The sequence below is a fragment of the Bombus affinis genome, chromosome 7 (genome assembly GCF_024516045.1).
Source record: "Bombus affinis isolate iyBomAffi1 chromosome 7, iyBomAffi1.2, whole genome shotgun sequence".
Lineage (NCBI taxonomy): Eukaryota > Metazoa > Arthropoda > Insecta > Hymenoptera > Apidae > Bombus > Bombus affinis.
The window spans coordinates 5,203,414-5,228,373 of NC_066350.1; the positions used below are offsets into that span (position 1 = coordinate 5,203,414).

General features: G+C 35.8%; 3 protein-coding genes and 1 long non-coding RNA gene across 6 annotated transcripts; 1 reads left to right on the forward strand and 3 right to left on the reverse strand.

Annotated features, from left to right (window-relative positions):
- Positions 1–731: 731 nt before the first annotated feature.
- Positions 732–1,997, reverse strand: LOC126918575 (endocuticle structural glycoprotein SgAbd-8-like). Its single transcript, XM_050726631.1, has 2 exons — positions 1,897–1,997; positions 732–1,406 (listed from the first exon to the last, which is right to left on the reverse strand). The coding sequence occupies exon 2, from the start codon at positions 1,378–1,380 to the stop codon at positions 982–984; it is 399 nt and encodes a 132-aa protein (XP_050582588.1). The 5' UTR covers positions 1,381–1,406; positions 1,897–1,997; the 3' UTR covers positions 732–981.
- Positions 1,998–5,423: 3,426 nt separating this feature from the next.
- LOC126918570 (endocuticle structural glycoprotein SgAbd-1-like) lies at positions 5,424–12,811 on the reverse strand. Of its 3 annotated transcripts, none has more exons than XM_050726626.1 (4): positions 12,678–12,811; positions 7,828–7,961; positions 6,242–6,519; positions 5,424–5,834 (listed from the first exon to the last, which is right to left on the reverse strand). In XM_050726626.1, the coding sequence occupies exons 1-4, from the start codon at positions 12,690–12,692 to the stop codon at positions 5,830–5,832; spliced, it is 432 nt and encodes a 143-aa protein (XP_050582583.1). In that variant the 5' UTR covers positions 12,693–12,811; the 3' UTR covers positions 5,424–5,829. The 3 variants fall into 3 exon arrangements, with proteins under 3 accessions (XP_050582583.1, XP_050582580.1, XP_050582582.1); XM_050726623.1 differs by lacking the exon at positions 12,678–12,811 and adding an exon at positions 9,538–9,639; XM_050726625.1 differs by lacking the exon at positions 12,678–12,811 and adding an exon at positions 8,389–8,573.
- Positions 12,812–21,507: 8,696 nt separating this feature from the next.
- Positions 21,508–23,466, reverse strand: LOC126918578 (uncharacterized). Its single transcript, XR_007711365.1, has 2 exons — positions 22,579–23,466; positions 21,508–21,882 (listed from the first exon to the last, which is right to left on the reverse strand). It is a non-coding gene; the product is annotated as an uncharacterized LOC126918578 (long non-coding RNA).
- Positions 23,467–23,489: 23 nt separating this feature from the next.
- On the forward strand, positions 23,490–24,871 carry LOC126918568 (dTTP/UTP pyrophosphatase). The gene is made up of 4 exons (XM_050726621.1): positions 23,490–23,876; positions 24,124–24,365; positions 24,443–24,589; positions 24,671–24,871. Exons 1-4 carry the CDS (start codon positions 23,787–23,789, stop codon positions 24,807–24,809), a joined length of 618 nt encoding a protein of 205 aa, XP_050582578.1. The 5' UTR covers positions 23,490–23,786; the 3' UTR covers positions 24,810–24,871.
- The last annotated feature ends 89 nt before the right edge of the window (positions 24,872–24,960 follow it).

A 24,960-nucleotide genomic window follows, 5' to 3' on the forward strand; every position in this document is an offset into this window, starting at 1 on the left:
GCTAGCGCAAACAATTTAACGAAATAATCTGTAAATAGGCGTAACGATGGGCGCGTGCTATTTACACGGTTAAACGGTTTTCTGCGTCTAGCAAGGCGCGTGTAATCCAAACGAACGAGGACAACATCGTCGACAGCAGCGATGCAGGTGCTGCAACGAGCAACTTTCCTACTCTGACACTTATGCCATATTTCTCTGTCTCCTTCGCCGCAACGGCAACCTTCGACCTCGACTTCCGTGCTATCGCGTTGCACCTGTCGCGAGCTATTTTGCTTGCAAATAGATCGCCTACGAAATCCGCGTGTTGTTTCGCCGAGATTCCAGTGCCACGACAACTCGCAGAACCGACGTTCGCCTTCTTCTCTTCAGTTTGTCATTTATCGTATACCGAGCCAGCATTATAATTCGGAATATTATTAATTGCAGCGTATGGATTTTACTGCCATATTTTTGTCAAAATATTTCATTTAAATGGAATTAAGTAACGACGATAGATCATCTTGTTTGATTATCTTTTATATTTTTAGTCCATTTTCCACTTAATTTTACACAAACACGATTTATTTCTTTATTACCGTTGAATACTCGTCGCACGAGCACAAACGACTTTATTGTAATATAAATCGACTGTAATAGTACTATATTACTTACGTTATTTACAAGGCAATCTTTTAATTAATCGATAGCGAGGTACGAATACATTATGGCGATCAATTAATAACATCGGTTCATCGATCTATAATACGTTTAATCTAAAGTTTTTACATCTTAGTTCTTACGAAATGCTTTTCTTCGTCGCATATTCTTCGAACAACTTACACACGGATAGCGTAGTTCGGTGAATTCCAGGCAAGAGAATTCAAATTTCCAGAGAGACGTACGTACATAAAGTCAAATTCTTTAAATCATTCGGAGGAAAAAAGCACGCGGTCGATTTCTTCGCGCGATACTGTCCTGTTAAGAACGAAACATAGCGGAAAACTACAATCCGTTTCTCGCGTCTTTAGAGGGATGTGCGGCTATCCAGTCGAGGGCACGCTGGATGAGAACGGGTATTGGTTGCGTGGGTGGTGGTGTTGGCAGATGCGGCCCTTGAAATGTGGCACCGTTTTCGTTTGCTAACCAACCGAGGTTTATTTTCGTACCATCCGGCGCGGTCCACGAGGCCGAGCCGCGAACTTCTTCGGCTTCCGCATCCTTTTGACCACGATTCTTCAGAACACCCTCTTCCTCGACGGCAATGCCATTAGCGGTTTCCCATTTCGAGTAAAAACTTCCATCCGGACTGATATCTTGACTTTGACTGACGATGGCGATCGGTTTGTCCGCGGCTAACGCCATAACTACCACACTCAGCAGGTAAATTGTCCGGAAGTGCATGGTGCAAATAATGGGTGGAAAAATGTCTGAAAAAAGTCATTACTGTCGTGACGCGTATCCGTGATATCGTAACGTGCAGAACTTTGTTCGTTCGAATTCTATTTATTGGAATTTTTATTAAAATTAATTAGAGAATTAATAAAAAGTCTACTAAAATTCACTAAAATTAGAAAATAAACTATATATGTATGAACAGCTATATGTTGAACTTCATATGTACTGTATTTCCGACGAGTAGATACGCGTAATCCTATCTGTATTACGTATTATACTTTCGTATCGGTTAATTATCGCGTATCTCGTTAAAACCGTGACAAGTGTCCGATCATAAATCTAAGTAACGAAGCAGTTATCCGTTTAGGCCGGTTAATTCAATTAAGTCGTTTTACGAACGCGATGATTAAGTTAAGCGTTCAAATGTGCCGTAAGTAGTTGCAACGATACGCCTGTTAATCGGTAATCGATGGAACGTGTGCGCGCTAAGATAACGATCGAAAGTCTATCTATCGATCATACTTGGTTATTGACGGTGTCGACGCGATCGTCCAACCTCGGTTTCTGAATTTCCAGATAGCGCGTGCAAAACCCTACTGGCGAGTGCACATCTATCGCATGCAGCTTTTATAGTTTGAAATACTCTCCGCTATCACCGACATTTTCCGTTCAAATGTCACTCGGTGATACCGGTTCAGCCTTCGTATGACCGGTATCGCGTAATAAAGAAAACCTTCCCGGCTGGATTGTGGCACGAGCAACCTGCAATCAATCCACGCCTAGATCGTCAATTATAATAACCGTTACCGTGGATACACACTTGCTATAAATATACAAATTGCTTGGAACTTGTATTTTCTATCGCATTACTTCTGGAGCTTCCTTCGAGTAGATCGGACAACACGCATAAGCACCGTGTCAACGAGTTTACGTCTCTTCTCTTTAAAGAGCGTGAGAAGTCACTTTTATATAGTTTATTTGTTGTTTACGTATTCCTTATTGCTTTTATGAACGACCAGTTTCATATTTTCTTACGCAATATACGAACAAAACAGATTCCTGTTTTCACGTTTCCATGTTTCCTTTTATATCGCTTGTTTTTATACAATACAAAAGAAAAAATTTATGCGTTGGACTAGCTTGAAAAAATAAAAAACCCTCGCTTTTCGATCGTACGATACATATACGTATGTCAGTTTTAAATGTATACGCGTGATCGTTTCTCTATGAGTATCGAAGTACGAGAAGTAGCAAAAAGTGTTTCAAATGAAAGTTGTTTGACTTCATGGGCCAAACTTAACAACATATCTTGATTTCTCTTTATATTCGTCTTTAAAGAGGCTTCAATGTAACATTTTTTAATCCCCTGCAAAAAAGTATCAAGGTACTTCGATTTGGCTCGAAAAATGATCAGTTTAAAAGATATTTTAATTTTCATCTTGCAAAACTTGTACAAAGGACAAGGAAGGACACCGTAGTACTTTTATGTTTACGTTTTTCTTGTAACATTATAAATAGAAGGTTATCCAAGAGAACGGAGAATATCCGGAGTCTGAATACAAAAATCAATTACTCGCTACATCAAGAAAGAAGAGGACATTTATTTCGAATTTATAAGAACCAACAACAGCTAAGAAATAAAAGTTGTCGAAGGAAAGAATCAAGTTAGATGGTATATGTGCTTATCAGGAAGAATATGTTGAGGGGTACTTGCAAGAAAGTTGGGTACAGTGCACGTACAGGGTGTAACAGAAGGGCGCTCGAAAACTGTAGATCAGAAGAACTTAACTATCTTCGATTTTATCGTTGTTAATTTACTTTAATCGCCAATACCGTACAGTGTATACTGTTTTACCCACTCCAAAGGTGCAAAATGGGGAAAAATAGGGCTTTCGTTTTATTCTTATTTCAAGTACTGAAACGCAATTTGTTAGTTTTATTTTCTTTTTTTCTCTTCCTTTGTTTTTTGCTCGTTATAAAAGTATCTAATAAATACAGGTTTGCCCTATAGTAAAATAAAGTACAATATGCTATATGACACTTTCCTTGTTATTGACGTATTGTTATTGACGTTATCAATCGTGTCGATAATGCTGTTACGTTTTGACAAATACTTGCTGTCAGCTCCTCCAAAAGAGGAGTATTACGTCATAACGATATATATCTGACGTCGTCGACCGTTAATTTTTTAGCGATGGTACGCCTACGTAATGGTCCGGAACGAACCTGAATGTAGAAACATTTTTTATGAAAGAAAGGCATATTCGGTAAAGGTATACTTGTGAGAAGAAAGAATGAGATTTTAGCAACAACGAAAGTTTAAGAAGCGCGCGTGTCTCAGCAAACAGTGATACATACGTGAAAATAATTAATCTCGTGATTTACGGTGATGCTTCGAACACCGTGGACTGGTTTTTTTAAAAAATGATCTGTCAAAGGAAGCACAATTCTAATGAGCGGAAACAGTGGCTTTTGAATATTTCGTACAAGGTATTATACTGTCCGACAGCACTACCCAGGACTTTTCATTACGACAAGTGCAATTAGTCATCTCTTTATTTAAAAATTCGAAGCACTCTAGAGACCGGGTAACTTGTAGAAGGAAAGAAGAAGATTTAAGAAATACGTGTTTCTTTTTTTCTTTTTTTCCAAGTCTGTGAGGCAACGATGGGTCAATGTCGAATGAGTCACGGCTCAACCATAGTTATTAGAAATTTTGTAATTATTTCACGACCTTTCTCATTCTAACTATCAGTTTGCGTGCTTCGAACGGTTCCAGGCGGCCTTTCGAAACTTCTGACAAACCTAAATTACGCGAGGACCTAGGGAGAGAAGAATTCTCGATGAGCTAGAATTAGGAATTCTTCTAAGAGACATTAGCAAAAGTGAGGATGTATAGCTTCGAACGTAACGAGCTAGAAATATTTGAAGGATAAGATGATTAATTCCACGAAGAAGATTTATGATTTATAATTTTAAATCGAATTTGGAGGACAACACGTCTCCCGCACGAATAACTCGTACTTATGCGGTCGTTGCTCTCTCCCAAAGTTAAAGGAAAATTTTACAAGCTCGCTATTTCGGTTCTATCAGGTATACGCTGTTATATAATTTCATTTAGGTTCCCAACAATAACTAATTGATATAAGTATTGACACGCGTTCAAAGTTGTTACTTTAATTAATTAATAGCTTGTACCATTAATGGCATCGACAATGTCTTTCGGTACCTTTCACAAAGTTACCGCTTCGGATCTTCGTTGAAGCTTCCATCATGTTTGCCGCAGAGTTTCGACATGCTCGCTGTCTTGTAATCGATACCCTTCGAACGATAACATTTTCTCCCCGTGATAATTCCCGTGTTTTACTCCTAGGCAAGAAGCAAAATTACGCCTGACTTTCGTAACTCGCGGCACTAAAATGATGTAAAACGAGCGTGCTACTGTAAAATTTGGGCCGATGATTGGGAACTATTAAATCTTACGTGGCAATTAACTTTAAATATGAGAAGAAAATTAGAAATAATCTTCGTATTTTTTTTTTTCAATTTTCAAGTACATAACGAGAAAAGATATGTAACTATAAAATTTAGAATAATATCACCACGAGAGATTTACGTATAATTTATAGTATGTTATCGCTTTCGGAGTCAAGTGACAGCAAAATATTATATAAAAATTTAATCGATGTAAGTGTTTCTTCAATTAGATATAACGATAATGTAAAATTACGCATAACTAGGCTTTGTTGTCTTCTTTTTCTTTTTATTTCTCATATTTTGGAGCGATTTAATTATTTTACACGTTCTATTTCCGTTTACTATACGGTTTGAAAACACGCGATAAAATTGTATAAAAACTACTTGTGGAAGTTGCCAAGATACAATAATTCAGACCGATTAATTGTTTTCGTGATAATTTGGATTAATTATCATCGCACGATGTGATGATGGGGGCCGTTTATAAACGAGGGCCATAACACACTCGAAGAGAAGGAAAAAGGGAAAGTGTGAATTCCTTGAGACAGACAGACAGACAGACAGACAGAAGATTCTTCGGCAAAACGTTTTTATTTATATACAAAAATCACAAGTTAAGGTATACGTATATTATTATGTACTATCGACGCTCGATACGCGTCTTCGCAGCTGCGATGGCGTCGTCGTTTTTTCGCGTTTTACGTTTGTGAAAGCAGCGTGCGCGCATCGGCACGATCCTGTCGTAAACTGCTGAACAGTGCGCTTTACTTTCATCTATACAAGTAAGATAAAGAATCTCGAAGTATACAGTTATTATATACCGGCTGGCTCGCGCCTTATTTTTTTCTGTTATGTATAATCCTAGATTAATATACCACACTATATTTATTTTTATGGTCGCATCGAAGGCTCAGGGTCGGTTCTGTCCATGGCAAGCTGGCTCGAAATCAGGTCACGTTTGAGGTATAGTTGGGCTGATTAACCTACGGGACGAGAAACCTGTTAGACTCGATCGTTGGAAAACATATATTTTGACTGTTATAGCCGAACGTCACTGCGTATACTATCACCGAGAAATTTCATTTTAGTCCACGTATCGTTACGATTTATTTCACTCGATTATGAAGTTCGGCTATAATATATAATACAAGTATATGCTAGTAAAGTAAAAAATGTAAAAGCATGCCAAAGGATAAGAAATACTTTTTGCTCTAAAATTGACATTCTGTAAGAATAACCAAAAAAATAAATGAATTACGCAACGTACAAATTCGAAGCGAATGTAAAATGTGAAAATCGATCGTACAGACTCGTTGCGCGCGAAAACGAACAATTTAACCGAAGAACGTAAAAGCGTCGTTAGTCATTAGGGTAGGAAAAGAAGACGTACCTCGGCCAGGTGGTCGTGGTTGACCGCCGTCGTCTTCTTCTGGGTGAGCCGCGTTCCACTCGAGCGCCCTTTGAATCTCTGGTGGTATCGGTGGTGCCGTGGGGATGTGAGATCCTTGCACTTGGAAGCCATTCTCATCAGCCACGTACGTGATACTGACTTGCTGACCATCCGGCGCCGTGTAAGAATCAGAGCCTTGCGAAACAACTGGTGTCTCGTTGTCTACTTGTTTAGGTTGTCCCGATTCTTGGTGACTGATTCCGTTGCTTGTCTCGAAGCTGAACAATAATTTGTAGTTTGATTAACGCTTGACGCTGCTTAATGTTTGCAGCGAAGGCTACGTCCTTTCGGAACAGCAGACTAATGTTTCATCGGTACTACATTTAGCTTCATTAACACGATACAGATGCTGTACTGATGCCGCGTCGAGACGTCGAGCGAAGCTAAATACAACGCTGACGTAACGCTAAAACACTCTTCCAAAGAGACACTTTAAACTTTCATAACTTGGGCGGTATTCATTTACGACATTTTAAAGAATGACTCTTTAATTATTTTATCAAACGCTTGTGTAAATATAATGTTATTTAAATAACCGACTAACGAATAACATATATAAATGTTGAGTAGAAAATCGCTGAAATAAAAAATTTATTCGGCAAAATTTCTTAATCGAATTTTGAACGAACGAATTTGATAAAGAGAAGCTGAGGTTTATTTTTTATCGAACTCGTCGATCTTGAGTATAAAGATGCATGAGAGTAATAGATAATAATTATCATATAAAGAATCCAACGACGTTAAAAAAAAGAAAGAGGCACAGCATTCTAATTGAAAGATAAACATTCAGCTCGGTAGTCCGTCACTCCTACCTACGGATAGTTACGTATTTATGCAAAACAGAGATTGCAGTTGGCGACAATTGCGAATCGTGTGAATAAACCAGTGCCATTGGACTCAAATACCTGTTATCCTCTGTCTATTGTCTTCAACGTCTGTGATTACTTTGTCCGTTGCACGTTCGCGTTCTAGCAATGATCAAAGGTCTCGTCTTGACTCGTTACATGGCAAAGTGCCCGGCAGACAATTCAACTTTGAACTCGATTTTCTTTACGCTTTCCGCAAGTTGATCGTTCGTAATCCACGCAACTGGTCCGGTATGAAATGATGAGAACGAAATTTTCTCGAAAAAAATAGAAGCTAACTTCGTATTAAATTCTTTAAGTTTTACGAAATGGCACACGACATTTATCTTATACAAAGTATGTTAATGAAATCGAAACTTAAATTTCTAAAAAGAAATCTAGCTAAGAAAATTTCATTTATTATATTTGGATGTTGCGTATTTGTTTGTAGAAAGCAAAAAATATCGTCCCCGTCTCATTTAAATTAAAAACCTACTATACAATTTCTCTTATACAGAAGCTACACCTTTCTATATTTTCTGCGTTGCCCTGACCTACTTTTCTTCTGTAAAACTAGTATCCTACATTAAGAGATAAAACGACGAGGTGAGTTTGTCGTTAGTTGTAAACTTTTTCTATTTCTTTTCTACTTCTTTCGATGATATTCTTCCATGAACTTACTTATTGACGTAAGTGCCGTCAAAGTTGACTTCGAGCTGCTGAGATGTAATTACCGCATCTTTGTCAGCGCCACCGCTAGGTCGTTGAGGAAGAGCTAATATCGCCGTCGTACAAAGTACGACCGCCACTAACGCCTGAAACAATCATGTTTCTCGTTAATATATTTTTCAATTTCAAAGAACTCATATATATATATACATATAAAATAATCGGACAAAGAAGGAATATGTAGTTAATCGCTGTATCGATAGAAAAGGAAGCGTCGCATCTACTCAAAATTTTGTAAAAAGAGGCAAGAATAAAGGCTGTTTTGTGAAAAAATAATGATACACTGACCACGCCACGAACGGAATATACAAATATATCGCGCGAAATCTCGCATACCCAACCTGCAATTGTCTTAATTCGAAGAATAATCGTATTACGAGCACTCGCGTTACACGTTACACGGCGTACATTACAGCAAAGCCATCGTAAATAAGCGCGATCGAGTGAGTGAATTGGCGTCGAAATGGGATTCGCACCAATTAAGTTTAATTGGAATACGAGTTTTTAACTTGCATTGTCTCTCGTGACTGGCAAAGTGGGGTAGCGCCTGGGAAATCCGTAGACCATGAGAAATGCCGATCGCTAACACCATTTGTAAAACCTTTCGTTCAAATATTCATAGAATTCGTGAAAGTAGCGCTTGGCGACGATGGCGTGGCACTGTGTGGTGCGGCTGCAAAGGGCAAGCGAAGACGATAATGTCTAGAGACTGCACGACGCGGTTACATCAGTTGCAAATGACATTATGAAATACAACGTAATGGCAGGACGAAAGCGGTACCCGTGTAATGTGCCCGTTTTTCTCCGCACGACCGTGGAACGTGTAATTTCATTCAAGAATTCCGTCAACCGTGAATCTGCTGGAGGAAAAATTCGCGAATTAAATGTCAGCCCGATCGGATCGCTTTTCATCGTTCACTCTTGTCTTTTACAAGTATGCACGGCCATCCTCATACGATCTTTGAGCACGATGAAACATTTTCACTTCTATTCACCGTTAAACGTACGATCTAACGAACTTTCACAAAATCGTTTCGCGAAATATAGAAATTTTTGTCGACGTCCATCTGTGCCTGTTTAAACTTCCACTGGTGAATGACGCGCGCAAATGACAAGGTGCTAGTCGTCGTCTAGCACGATCAAAGATCGAATTACGGACTCGTGGCTCTTATTCCAGTCCGTAACGCGTTTCTAATTACCAATCCCGAGCAACAGCGCCACATCAATGAAACGCTATCCGAGACGAGATTTCATTCTCGTAACAATGTAATCGATATTTCGATTCTCCTTGACCGTATGACCGAGCTGAAACAAGCGATCGCTTCCTACGTGTCGTGTTCACCGCGTAGACAATGGAACGCGCGGAAGGCCAAGCGAAGCCAGTCACCAAGGGGGAGAGGACAAGGAAGGAAATCGAAGAGGTATGCCGGAGTGTACAAGCGGACGTATCCTGTCTTGATTTTCCTCTCTTTCTCTCGATCGATATCGGCCGTTTTTCGCTCGCGATCCCTTATCACGGCGCGCGATAGAAAGATCTCGATACGAACGAATCGCTACTTGAAATGCTAATTGCACCGGACCCCGTCGTTACGCGGTTCAGTCGCGAAAATGACAAGGCGTGGAAAGTTTCACAAGTGTCGCGCGGAATGAAGGAGGAATTACCAGTGGCGGTAATGATGCGCCGCGTAACCTGCAATCACACGGATTATGAAAGAACCGGAGAGACGTGAAGGCGCTTCTTCTTCTCATTCATAAGGTCAAACGATCACCGAGGGGACCCTGTCTGAGAGGCGCACCGACGCGTTTCGATACGTTCGTTGATTGTCAATTTCGCTCCGCCATCGGTCCGCCATCCGTCGTAGTTGTGCAGTAACGATATTGGTATTGGATTTCGAATCGAAAAACTAATTCAAAACCATTTTTGATCTTCGACGGTGGTACCTTTTTCGTATTTACTTTTATATGCAATCGATGTTTTTGATACGGATGCATATATCTTTCTGTCGAATTTTATTCGTTGTTTTTCATCGAACATTTTCCCTTAGATTTTCTTTCCCTTCTTTTTTTTGGAAATTGTGTTTTACACATAAACAATCGAAAACAACGAGAATAACGAGAATCTATTGTTTCTTTCTAATCAATTTTAGCTATTCAAAATTCACAAATAATACTATTCGCATTGTTTTTTCTGCTGTTTCGTTGATACTTTGTTTCATACTTTACTTCCTTGGTAGTCGTTCGTATAGTTACCTATATATTATACATATATAAATGTGTGTGTACGTATATGCGCATATTAAAACTAGTTAAGTCGCCTTCGAAATTAGCTATTATTTTCTTGTCACGACTGCAATAAGCGATCATTTGTAACCTCGATAATGCGGAAGAACAACTTTGTACTATTGAGACTCGCGAGAAATTTTATCGTCAACGTGGAAAACGTACATTAGATACAAAAGATTTTAGTTAGGATAGCGGCGATGGTTTTTTTCGCAAGAACTATGAATAATATTTCTTTCATTGTTCGATACCCATTTGTCGAGCGTATTACCTGGCCCAGTTAAATGACAAAATGGCACGAGAGATGACACAATTGGAATGCACGCGTATGTGTACGCGTACACGAAAGTATTCGGGATGTTCGTTGTTGTCGTGTTTTATTCCATCGCAATTGTCCTACCTCGAAGAAAAAGGTGTCGACACGAGTGTAACGTGACGCAATCGTGCTAGTCGTTCGTCGTTCGTAATTGTTATGATAATTCTATTCTTAATTTCACGCCTGTCCTCTGTTCCCTCGTTCGAATTCCGTTAATTTTGATTGTATGCAATCGCAACAGCGATTGCTAATGAAGATCTTCGAACGCCTCCTTTTAAATCCTGCATCGAGAACGAATCGTTGATTTGAGAAAAAAGATACGCACGTAGCGTAAGAGAAGAATAACGAGCTTGTCTTGCCGAGTCTGAATATTTTTTGTATCATTCGCAGAGTATTATTTGTACGTGTTTGACTACGAGTTCTATTAATAAAATATATTTTCAGCTCAATTCGATTAACAGGTTCGTTTCAACTATCGTTGCGAGAATATGTTATGTACAATTTCTACAATTTGTTGAGTAAATGAAAAGGAAGGACGATTCTGTTACGAAAAAAAGTTCGAGTGGAATACCTATGCGTAGAATATTCTTGACAATGTATGTAAAAATATCTTTAGCTCGATGCTAATAAGGCAACAGCGATGCGACGAAGACACCGCTATACGTACAAAAGAGAAAAGTGGTATAAGTGACATAACGACAGCATCAAAGTCGCACGAGCAAGTAATCGGCTTTAAAGTTATCCTGATGTAACACCTATCTAATTCGAAAGCTACATACACGGAGCGAAGGAGTACAACTTCTCATCAATAAACCAGATTCGTACATAAATTCAAGTTTCAAAATTCGATAACGACAGATATTTCGAACGTGAAAATATCGTGACTCGATATTTTTTTACAGAAAACCATAGATATTAAGGCTTATCAATGACCGTTTGTTTGTCTCGTTATTTCTATAATAAAACAGCGTCGATTAAAATATTTTAAGTATACGTGCAATTCCATTTGCGCGGCACGAAGATTTTCGCTATCGTTGCAATCACCGAAATGAAGAACAAATCGATACAAAGATTAATAAAATGAGCACGTAAAAAATGTCATCGACGTTGCGTGTACGATCGATATCGGTGTTGTATTACTGTGGTTATTGTACGATATAATACGAAATATTTCAAGAATTATAAAAATTAATCGGATCGGCTCACGCGGAAAAGCTTCCGTTATCAGCAAATTCAATTCTTACCATATAAATATACAATATTAACATTTATAACACGAATATCGAATTTCGCGGGAACTTCGATGTTACAGGTACATATCCCACTAGTACCGTCGCATTTCAAGCTTTCTGTCTCTTTTATTTTTTAGAAACACGTATCGATTGAGAAAACCGTTTCGTTACACGCGCGTTCTGTATTTATCCTTCGTGTTTTGTTTCACAATACGTAGATAATTTTGATAGCAACGCGGTATGGCGAATCATTATCGCATTAATGGAAGGCGATACAAAAAAAAAATTATAAAAAATTATACGATTCGAAATGCGATGTTATATCACTCGGAATAAACGCGAAGGGTTTTCGAATGTTTGTTGCTTCTGTTCTGAAGTAACCGTGTTTATCGCTAGCACAATTATTTCATGACGGAATACTCGTTCATTGATCAATCCTGTTAATTCAACATTGATTATTCGCATGCACATCGCCGACATATTTCAAGAATAAAATAAGAATAATTACATAATTCGATCGAAAGTAAAGTCCAAAATTCCAAATAATCAAGAAAGGAAAAATGATCGCTAAACCTACTTGAATATTATTTCAGGCTTGTCAAACTACAAAGAAATGAAAGAAGGATATATGATAGTTATTTCATAGATATAAGTAACAACGAACAGTGACTCGAAATGAAGTTGAAACAACGTTTAAACGATATCTCGATAATCATGGACCTTCCTCTGTGCTTATCGTTAGAGTATTACACCGATCGCGGGAAATATATACGTGACGAGGGACACGCTACCAACGAGAGTAGCCAATTTTTCCCCATAGCCAGCGTAAATCAAAGCTCCGACCCGTGTACCTAATACCGATGGTAATTCACGGCCAAGTTAGTGGCGTTCAAGTCAGAGGACTTATCTCGCCGTATGAAAACCATGTATCGCGGACTACTGTCGGGCGCGTGTATTACGGACTGAGTACCTACCTTGATAGTGAACATAATCTCTCTGTCACACGGACACCGGCGATGAAGCGGTTAGGATGCAGATGGGTTGGTACTTGTGCTTCTTCGTCAGATGCTTCGCCTCTTTATATACACGACCGTAGCAACGTGGTACAGTGAAAGGGGTCATCCCTGCCCTCTTCACAATGCACTTCTTCTGACCAGTGCATCTTCGGAAAAATGTGCTCGGATGAATCGAGGAATTGGAATTTTTTATCTTGACGTGCAATACGTACAACGATGGTCCATGGCCCATCTATTAATTTCAGTACAGCAAAATTATCCGTTATATCACTCGTGACTACGGATGATATCATCTTCATGGCGGATTTATTCTTCGCTCGTCCTCCGGAAGAGCAGCGCGTCCAAGAATTTCGGACGTTTCGAGAAACATACGAGGACCAGAAATCAAGTGACGGGTGTCGCCTTATACATTGGCAAAAGATTTTTTAAAAGCTGCTTTTCGACGGTTTAAAGGAATGATTTACGGATGAAACAGGGTGATTTAAGGATTTAAATATCAGATAAAACAAGGTGATCATTAAAATGTGAAAGTAAATTGAAGAAACTTTTTGCGCGTATGGAGCAAACTGTAAAATTAATTAAATAAAAGATGTCAAATATAATGACGAAAATTAAAATGAAAGATCTTTTTATCAATCAAAAAAAAAAAAAAAATGTATTAAAGAATAAATTATTTTATGAACGAAACAAGAAACAAAGTATTATTCAAAAGCGATAAAACTTACGCGTATCCGTAATAAATCCGTATATACGTATAATACACAGAATAGGTTATTAAACAAAATCGAAATTTGAAGTAATTACTGGGTAGAAAAGAAATAAGACAGAAGGTGAAAATTCAGAATTAAATAACGTATGGTAAAAAAAATTACCGTGAAAACTGTGTTTCAGTGAACAAACCCGAGTTTATGATTCATAGCACAGAATTTTAATTTCAATTTCGTCGATAGCATCAATTGTGAAATGCAGTAATATAACAGAGAAATACAAACAAGAAATACAAAAGATACGAGAGAAGTAGGAAGATAATTGCCATTTGTTGCAAGGTTCTACCGGATATTTGTTCAGAATTTTTATAAAGTCGAACAAAACAGGCTATGATTGAATGTATGAAGGGATGCAGTGTCTAGGTCACGTACAATTGTGTTAGCTGCGATTATAGAAGAGGAAATCTTCGTTTCCTTGAATCGTTTCTGCACGCACGGCTCATGACACGTTTATACGTATAGATGTACGAGTTATATACATATAGCGTCATTTATTAACATTGCATTTACCTGACGCAATATTAATTTCATTTCGATTACTTTTAAAAGCAATTTCGATACAGAGTTCGCGCTTTGTCATTGCTTTTAGCAAAATTAACACGAATAACAGCGTACTTTAATGTTTGAATAGTAATTAAAAGTTTAAAAATGTTGCAAAAAAAATAACGAATTGTTATTATAATTTATTTAGCAATTTTCAAATAAAAATATCCATTTCATAATAAATTGCATATTTGAAATAATATGATATTCAAAAGACAGAATTTTGGCTTCTTTTCCTTAGTAAATTCATTTGGCAAAAATCTTCGATAATCCAACAAGTGAAAGTCTTTTAGTATCTGAATAAGTAGAAACGACGTAGTCTTTTCACTAGAAATATTTATATCTACTACCTAGATTCCCAGAATTAAAACTTCCTTTTGAGGTTTCGCCGATTTAAAATAATATTTAGAATCCTTCTCCCAATCAATCGAAGCGATTTTTAACGACGATTAGATTTCAAATTGGCAGGAATCGACGTAAAGGGTCAACGCAATTCTTTTCCCTATCGTTGCACTTTGAAGTTTGTTTCTTCGTCTTAATTATAAAATATTTTCAATAAGTACATGCTGACATTTAACAACTACCTATCAGCTCTGCTATTAACGTATTTGCAACGTTTCAAGCACGCGATACCGAAACAAAACTCGAACGAAATAAAAAAAGTAAATTGCCCAGAATTTCCCGCGATATTGGAATATCGGTGTTCTAATGCAACGGTCTTTTGCTTAACCCTGACATTTGCAGCGTAAGTTACAATCGGCGATAATGCATCAACGACTATTTGAACGTAATTTTCATAAATTCGCCAATAATTGTCTTTCTTGCCTCATCAAGTAGACACGATAATAATTAGAAATACCTTTTCCTTTAATAGAATCGTAACTTTTCTTGCTTTATAAGTTATCAAATACAAATCTTCCTTCTTTCCCTCATTTACTACAGAATGAAATATGCAAAGTGAAAATTACATCTAACACAACGATATTTTCTAAATAATATCAAGCAAATTTGGATAAACGTAGCCGAATTATTTATTTATTTGTTAATTGAAAATATACTAACCGATAGAAGATCAATTACGCTTGGATAATGAGAAATTTATCTAATATCGTTAAAAACTGTAATATCGCTTTTAATTGTGCTTTTAATAGGGATTGATTTCCTTTCATGAATCGCGGTAATTAACGGCATTAATTTAAGTAAACAACGTTCGTAGTTAAAAAATTAGAAGTTTACTCTTATCTTAAAAATAACCGCATGTTATCTTAGATCAAAGTCCCCATCCGCATGTTATTAAGATGTAATTTCGCGTATTCTGTGCATCGGTTTTATTCTTTTATCTTTTTTTCTTCTTTTTTTTTTCGTCGCCTTGAATAGCACGAGTAATCTGTATGATGCTTCTTCGATTTCTTGTTACGTGATAGATTTGATCTCGTAATGATTAACCGTTGCAGAACCATTGTAAGACGAGTATAACGCAAAAAGGTGCAATGGATTTTTATTAGTCTTCGTTTCCTGCGGCAGACATGAACATATCTACATGGCAGTATGCCACGAAACAAGAGAAAGGTACATACACACTAGGTATATTGTTTTGTGAATATGAAAATTAATGGTTCGACCATCGATTCGTAACTTAATTATTAGAATTCGCATGAATCCAAGTATAACGAACCGAATTGTCGATTCCATGGATATATGTATACGTGGTGAATATGGTATGATAGTACGAATCTCTTGTTTGATTGGGAATTGTGGCGAATTCTTAATAAAAGAAATTCACTTTCTAGATACATTTTTTATTCGTGTAATCTTTTACTTTCTTAATTATTTGCATAGAAATGAAACGTGGGACGGAACATTGAGAACAATGTAAAATATTACGTGTTTGATGATGTCGTAGTAATACCACATTTTTTATGTACATATAAAATCCGATTTTATGTCCAATGTTGTATTATTACGCAATTAAATTGAACGATGTAAAGTTTATTAGCTTTTGCGTCATAATTTAAAGGATAAATTCTAATACGAGATTAACTAACTGTTTTATTTATATCGTTAGCAATCATCGACGACTTTGCATTATGAATCACTGTTATATCGTTCAGTGATTCGAGGATCGTACTCTGGCGACAAAGGCGCATTTTACTTGTATCCGCTTTCGTATCTCTTATCTCGACATGTAAAATTATCTTACCTCGTACAGGCATTTTATATGGGTAATTAACATGCTCGGATAATGATAATTTCGTGTGTATATAAATATGGTAATATGTATTTTCAAAATCGTTGGTAAATATATTTTAGCAATTATCGTGTTTATTTTATTATCATTCGATGGAGATTTCTCTAACATACTTAAGATTTAGAAAACAAGCTCGAAATAAATTGTAAAATAAAGAGGAGAAATTATCATGCGCTATTTAACTACAAATAATTTGTTTAATATTTTCAAATGGTAATAGTTTATTATGTAAGTACATTGAGATTTTCTTAATCCGCGTATACGTGAAACTTCGCCGCTATGCTGTTGTTTAAAAATCTTTGAATACAAGTTGCTAAAAATATCATACAAAACTTTAAATAATGAAAACAATAAAACAAATTATATCTTCTATTTCTATTGGTCGTATCTTTGCCTTTTTAATTAAATCGAGAGCGACCACAGCTACCAAAGTTGTTCGTTAAATTGTTCGATAGAGTCAACGATCAATCACTTTTATTTCTCGTTAGATACATGTTTCGCTGATATCTTACACACTTGTCTTCGTCGTACAACTTTATGCTTTTAAAAATTCAGCGCGCGATCGACGTTGATCGCATAAGATCAAAACGGGAGCATTCGTTACATAATGTGTCACTGAAATATGTACGGTACGAAATCATCGCGTGGAGATTTTCGGTGAAATTCATTTGTGACGTTAATGCTGACTGGAGATCTTGATTTGTTATTAATGTTCGGCTCGAATGTACCAGCCTTTCTCGTGGGATTCCACGGCCATATACCGACATTTACATCGTGTCATTCATGTGGCGCGACACGACGTCCTACACTATACAATATAGTCATACAGTATGCACGATCCTTTGGAAAACAATCTGCTTCCACGAACTAGAGAAATCGTGTACGCTTAATAAATGTAACAAGTTCATCTATTCAGCTGTTAGACGCAACTAGGCTCCTGGAATATATACGTCTTTTGAGTGGAAATCATCAGGGCGACAAACGAGGACGTGCATTATCGCGCACTACTGTTCGGGATGAAAAGCAAAATTATCTCGCCTCATAAGCAATACGATTTTTACGGTATGTACATATATTAAGTGCAAATAAACAATTGATCCTTAAAAATCGAGAAGCTCCGCTGTTAATACATCTCACTTGCGTTATATTATAGAAAACAAAAGAAACGGAAACCCATGAAGAATTTCTTATATTTCGGTATATTTTATTTATCATGACTATAACTTGGAATAATATTTTGCATTATATTATATTACATTATTATAATGCCAGTCACTAGTAAGATAATAGTAATCACCATCCAGTTCAGCAAAAGTTCTAAAAAAGTTCTAAAAAAGTTCAGTTCTAAAAAAAAAAGAGCGTTACTTATGGGATGACTTAATAGAATGGTAGGACCTTTTCCTTGAATCGTTGGAGAAACAAATGGGAACGAAGGGTAGACAGAGTATATCTGTTTGAAGATTGAAATGCCAGTGTTTTCAGTCCTTCGCGGCGGTCGACCGCTGCTTTGAAACTAGTCGAACCGCAATTCCGTTTCACGTCAGCCGAGCTTCTTCTTTCTTTTTAATGACAACTGAAAGGTCAGAAAAATACTCGCTATTGTGACAGAAGGTGTGTCATGTAGATGCTCGGGAAGTCTGCGAATGCGCCTTTGATGTTTGACCTATCTACCTATCTATCAGAAACAATGGTGATAATGTGAAACGTATTTATTTATTCCTTTAGTCTTGAAATTTTCGGAGGAATCATAGTATATTGGAATACGTGTACACGTACATTCAATATCACTATTATCGGGATCGTAAAAGTAAAGAAATTAGTCGATAAATAGTTGGCAGTTATCTTAGTTGCGAATGCAAAGAAGTTAATGAATATTAAGAAAGAAAGAGAGAAAATATACGTGATATCATTGATGATGAAACTCAGTTACAAAGAGAAGGCGCGGGCCGTTAACGCATAAGCCAGGGAAAATTCTTCTATCTAACAACCCTAGAAAGATTAGGTTACCAACTATGACGAAAAGAAGGCTGATGCTGCTTAAGTTACATGTTATAGAGGAAAAGGTAGTAATAAATTTATGTGTGACGTTTAATATCTTGTGATTCCGAATGTTTTCGACAATAGGTAATTTGTATCAATGTATCGTATGTGATTTCAATTTTTGCGCTCTTTTTTTCATTAATTGCCAAAGGGTCTGCTGCTGATGACAGTCAAAAGAAACAACATCCATCGATTGGATGATCCGGTCAAAGGCTACTTAATCTCTTCGGTCATAGTAGCTTTTAACAATCAGAGTTAGACTAATTAAAAGTCATAATGTGCTTTGAAATGTTAAGTTACGTAGAAAGGGAAGTGGTAAATTCCTTCAATTCGTTTCATATAACAAAATTATAACAGATATAGCAAGTGTATGTAGATATGTAACATCTCTGTAAACGAATATTTTTAAACAAACAATTCGGTTATTTATTTTCCAAATCCATTTTACATCACTTCGTAATTATTTTGTAATATTACCTAATCATATGACTGCAGGATTTCTTTAATGATTATATTGCATTCTTCGCTTGCAGATATTTTAATCCATCTTCCCGTATTCGAAAAGTGCAATTTACATTCCATTTCTATTTCAAAGTAGGTATCGATCAAGCGCAACTGCCTAACGAGACTGTACACGCAAGTATGGACGAATCATGCAGCTGTCTATAGCCTGTAGAGTCAGCTGAGAGAAGATGAGACGATCAGGTAAGTTATATACGAATAGATCTTTCGTATACATCATGCAAATACTAGTATCGACGGATAGGAGCGGATTAATAATAATTATTTCTTATAATACTTTCGATAATCTCTGTTTGAGCAAAATTCCATTAACTAATAACTATAAATCCGCAAATAATTCTTGGCGTATGGTAGATTTAATTATTTTTATTTCGTTTCGTTTATTTAAATCCATTCTGTGCGATGTATTTCGAAAGATTATCTCGTTACACTTTGTAAAGTATATCTAAAAATTATTCGTAAAATAGATATAACGGATCGTTTATTTATTCTTCTTCGTTCGTAACGTTACGGATACGTTGTATGTATATACGTTAACTAGGACCTACGTTAAAGTTCTTACATCGTTAAAGTTAAAACACCCTTTAAACCGATGGTTTTCGGACGCAAGTATTTTATATATACGTTTTTCATACAAAATTAGGGGATATTTTAATTGATGTATGAAAAAATTCCATTCCACGGCTCCGTTAAAAAAATCTGACGTCCTTCAAATATTTGAAACGCCTCCACTTCCGGAGCAAACACATACCTACGCTGCGTAATCCATCATTTGGAAGAAAGAAGTTATTAATACACAGTTCTCAATATGAAAACTGTAACTTAAAAGTTATGATTCTGATGAAAGTAAACTACTATATATGTGTAAACGATAACTCTCTTGAACTTGCGGTATCAAATTCCACCGGAAAACTTATACGAAAATGAAAAACGACGCAATAGTATCCAGTCTAACAAAGTGATTTTATTATCCGCGAGGTATAATCACGGTACAGAAAAAAAGGATCTCTGTGTTCCGGGATCGAATTCCGCCTGAATACGCCCCTGTTCGCAGGCGTATTAGCTGTAATGCTAAACGCAGACACCTCGAGGCATGACGTAGCGCCCCATAGAAACGGCTACGTGCCATAGTGTCATAATGCGCGTCCTTTGAAGCCACTTTTCGAGTTGCGTAATCACATTTAATAACGACAGCCTGGCGATTACCGCTGCATCTCGACTCACCAGCCACGATTTTACCTGATTTTACCATACGACGCCTTAAGGCTTAAGGGATGTCGGGAAGGTAAATCTTTACTGCTTCAACGTCGAATTAAATAATCATAAATTGCTATGAAAAAGCACGTTTTTAAATGTGCTGACCGATGACAGTAACTCACTGACGGGATGAGCAGTAAGCGAATTCGTAGTAACGATTAAACAAACGAGCAATTAATGAAACGAGCAATGAAATTTTTGAGAATCACAATTATTTTGGAAAAAGATAATTTTGCTTCAATAAAATTATCTGCACTTTTAACCGCGATTGAACTAGTATCATCAGCGAAGTTTTACAAGTGTCAAGGTATAAATTGGCAATACTGATAAATTTGCTTATGTAATAGTAACTTTCGTAATAAAATATGTAAAATTCTACGAATGAATTTTACGAATTGCAAGTTGATTGCTGACGTAAAATTGCCGTACAATCGACGATAGAATGGCGATAGAAGAAAAAATTAACAATTTTAGAGATAAAACTTTCAATAACTTTAGTCTAAGCGTAGGACGGTGTGTAAATGTGAAGAGATAAAACGAGAGGAGAAGAACATCAATAAAACCAACACAAGTTGTTGCAAATTTGTATCAACAGAATTCGTTATTTTTATTCGATAACGTTAAAAAATCGATATATAATACTGTTATGTAATGCCCGACGCAGAAATGCGGTGCAGCATGGTGATAATTAATTACTCAAACGATTTTTACGATATCCACGCAATGTTTCATCATACGCGTGGAAATAGAGGTTGACCTATACCAGTAATTTCACTTATTAGCTAATTCACTAATTTCACCACTTTTAGTACACGACTTCGCAAATCCGCCAAACTGGACGAGCCAGAACATCTCACTTTCTTTTCCAATTGTCGGCTCAAGGATTCCATACCACATACTTATGATGCAATTCTTGTCATCGTTTCATAGTTTTTAACCAAAATTGTCTTATTTAACTTAATTTTCTTATTAACCTTGATTATATGGTAAGGAACAACTTCAGGATACGGATGAGGCAAATTCAGACTCGGCAGAGATAAGAAGGATATGTAAAGTTAGTGAAAGTACGAGAAGACGCCTCGTGCTTATTAACGTAATTTATTTCTCCGTGGGACCGAGAATACTTTCATAATTTTTAATTTTCATAATATCTTACGATCATTGGTCATTCATTGGAGGTTCCAATGTTCAGAAAATAAATATATGAAAAACGAAAAAAAGAAAGCGACATGTACCTATCATATTTTCTTCTTCCTTTCTCCTTCTCTTTTAATATACATATATTTGGTTGTATTGTAGTATATTAGTATCATATGATATATATTAGTATAATATTTAGTTTACAGAAAACGAGATCCTATATCTTACTGTTACGCGTTTCCTTAACTAAAAGTAATAAAGAACAAAAGAATTCTAGAGCTTCATCGTTTTATTGCTTTTTTTCAAAGATACACCTCAGATTTGATTATTAGGAGCTACTTTAGCAGAATTTATACTAAGTTTCACTGTTTTTACAAAAATTGCAACAAATTTCCTCTTATTGAAGAACGTATCCCGCTCTCCTAAGATCTTTGTTTCCATTTACAATTCCGTAAAGAGGCAAACGTATGAAGTAACAATAGCGTACATCATCTACGTTTATCTTGGCATTCTGTCTATGAATACTCTTTAATAACTGGTTTTTAATATCCTGCTCGTCATAGTCTTTGATTATGTAGATCTTCAGATAACCAATGTTGTTTTCATGAAATCATCTTCGAGAATTCCGGGTAATTTGCATCTTCAGCTGCAATCAATACGTTTCCGCAGATTTCAATTTCTTTGAAATTATAATAGTCCTTATGCAAAGAAAGTACATATTTTAATCGGTTCGAATCTTTTCCGTAAATTAAATACAACTATATAACTGAAAGTTTCTTAATGACTTCAAATTCAACAGCAATATGATTCTAGACAGAATTAAGTACGCAAGTAATTTATTCACAATGAACTCAATTTTATGATATTATCTCAAGTACGGTCAATCAAATATCACCATGAAATGTCTGTTGTACAATAAAAATCACGATGAAATAAAATAACACAACAGATAAGCATCACAGATGCTGTTAGAAGTAAGGCTAATTATAAAAATCGTGATAACCCCCCCCCCTCCTCCCGCCACTCAAGAAATCGTTTTGAATTAATTAATGTAACTGTTAAGATCGTTGCACCGTCAAAACAATGCGAGGTATGGCGAAAAAATGCCACGAAATCTTTGTTCAGTTGGAAGGCTACGGCGTAAAGATGGGTCAACCTTTCGCCTTGCGATTATGTAAGACCTCGGACTGACTGACCTTTAGGTTCGTTCATGGCATGCGGCATTTACGTAATTTACCGATTACGATGTATTAGAATCTTCTGTGTCTAGAAAATAGTTCTCCTTCCCGCTCTAATATTTTTAAGCTGCGCTATATATTCACCTTATTCCCCTTTTACTTACCCTTTACGCCTTTAATCATCTTCTCTTTTGTCATCCATGTTCAATTACCATCCCAACTTCTAGATGATTCCATTAAAACGCGTAGGCTTAACACTACGTTCTCGATGTTAGTTTTAAAAAATTCCATCCATTTTTTATGACAGTATATTTGATTTGCAAATTAAATATGTAACACTGAAAATACGTTTTATGATAGCAAGTAATAAAAAGGTATAGTATGGTGTAAGACTAAGTTCGAACGATATGAACCGTCCGCTTATCCTCCACTTTGCTTTCTCGTAACAGCCGTTAATGAATATCACGAGTGCGTGTTGCCATGCCCGTCGTTTTTACGCACTTTCAGTCGATTTTAATTTGATCGACCTGACAAAACGGTTACACGATATCTTGTTATATGCCACCTCGTTTGTATTTCTGAAATTGTTTTAATGCAACCGGCGATATCTCCTAGAAGTTCAACATTTTGTGTACTTTTATTTATTTATGTAGATATATGTTTAATTAAACATATGTTCCTTCAATTATTACTGATTAAATTTCAAGTTTGCAATTGAAATATAATTTTTTATAAACATAGTCTACTTAGTAACAAACAAAATATTTTTATTTTTCTATGAATGCTATATATGAATATATATATAAATATTACTAAACCAAACTTAAATAAGTGAAAGACGTAATCTCTATAATCATATTAAAATAGATAAAGAAATAAAGATCTTAAAATCGAAAATTAAATCTGATTCGTTACAGTGAAAAATAAAATGTTCCTTTCAACTCAAAATGCCAAATAGTTTTCTATGGAGTATTAAACTCGTTAGCAGAAAACTTCGTAACTAGCGACATCTGGAAATGTATTCATCTGGAATCTACGACATCTGGTAATCTTGTATTTGTCTTACCGTGTAACAATAACGTAATAGCATTGACTAATTGTAAGGACAGTTCTGTACGTCTGTAATCTGTGAGTCAGTACCTCGTCGGTTGACCCATGCAATAATAGGTTTATGTATTCTGTATTCTGTACCTCATGAGTGATTATATAACCATGTTGATTGAATAATAAATTAATTTGTATTCCTATAAATGATAAAAAGATATAGATAGAAAGATTACATAGGAGACTTTAATATTGAACTTTTGCAAGGCTTTATTCTTAAAGCTATTTCATTAATCTGAATTAATCATTAATCTGAAAAGAAAAAATAATGTTTGAACAAGTAGTGCAAGCCTTGGCAGCAGGTAGAGTTGTATTAGCCAGTGGATCTCCTAGACGATATGAAATAATGAAGCAATTGGTAACTTTTTTATAACATTCATAAACACAGTTACTATGATATCAGGAAATATTTATGTATTATTGTAACCTTAATAAATAACATAATAACCTATTTAGAAAAGTCAATCTTTACATAAGTTTAATTTGTCATAAGCCTTAATATATATGTAATTAAAGTAATATTACTAATTTGCGACATTACTATAACTATACTAATATAACTATACTAGTACTGTAGTACATGGATATATCTATTTTGTATGTAGGGTATAAATGTAGAAGTAGTATTATCTATGTATGATGAAAATTTAGATACACTTGGATATAAAAATTTTGGTGACTATGTACAAGACTTGGCAAAATATAAAGTGCAAGAAGTATATGACAGATTAAATACAGATGTTACGCCACCTTCCTTAATAATTGGTGCAGATACTTTGGTTACAATGGGTGATGTCATTTATGGTAAACCAAAGAATAACTTACATGCATTTGAAATGTTATCAAGGTAAAATATAACTATATATTACTTTACACATAAGTAATATTAACGTCAACTTAATTTAAGTAAAAATGTGATTTTAGTTTAGCAAATAGGGAACACATAGTTTACACTGGAGTATGTTTAAAAACGCCAGAGAAAGAAGTAAATTTTTATGAATCTACAAAAGTAAAATTTGGTGACATATCAGAAAAACAGATATGGGCATATATAAAATCGGGGGAACCATTGTGAGTAAAATATTTCATCTTTTTGTAAATGTTATAATCCTAATAATGTGAAAATAATGCTAATTGTTTCTTTTTTTGCAGAGATAAAGCTGGAGGTTACGGCATACAAGGTCTTGGCGGTTGTTTAATTGAAAAAATAGACGGTGATTTTTATACAGTAATGGGCTTGCCATTGTATTCATTGACAAAACGATTAAATGAAATGTTTGGTAATAACTAACATGAAAAAATACATATTGTTAATGAATAATTGATTTCATAATAAATGTATAAAAAACAGGATAGCTTGTGTTATTTGTATCTTCTTTCACTCAGTCTTCCATTTTCTTATTTATATTAATTTTAACACAAAATATACATTAGGATTTTAT

What these genes read in the sequence shown, in the direction of transcription:
- LOC126918575 (XM_050726631.1), bottom strand. Translation starts at nt 1,380, where the DNA reads ATGCACTTCCGGACAATTTACCTGCTGAGTGTGGTAGTTATGGCGTTA.
- LOC126918570 (XM_050726623.1), bottom strand. Translation starts at nt 9,624, where the DNA reads ATGAGAAGAAGAAGCGCCTTCACGTCTCTCCGGTTCTTTCATAATCCG. An exon ending in GCGCATCATTACCGCCACTG is followed by an intron (nt 7,962 to 9,537) that starts GTAATTCCTCCT and finishes TGATTGTTTCAG; the next exon opens with GCGTTAGTGGCGGTCGTACT. An exon ending in GACGGCACTTACGTCAATAA is followed by an intron (nt 6,520 to 7,827) that starts GTAAGTTCATGG and finishes ATTATTGTTCAG; the next exon opens with CTTCGAGACAAGCAACGGAA.
- LOC126918568 (XM_050726621.1), top strand. Translation starts at nt 23,787, where the DNA reads ATGTTTGAACAAGTAGTGCAAGCCTTGGCAGCAGGTAGAGTTGTATTA. An exon ending in ATGAAATAATGAAGCAATTG is followed by an intron (nt 23,877 to 24,123) that starts GTAACTTTTTTA and finishes TTTTGTATGTAG; the next exon opens with GGTATAAATGTAGAAGTAGT. An exon ending in GCATTTGAAATGTTATCAAG is followed by an intron (nt 24,366 to 24,442) that starts GTAAAATATAAC and finishes ATGTGATTTTAG; the next exon opens with TTTAGCAAATAGGGAACACA.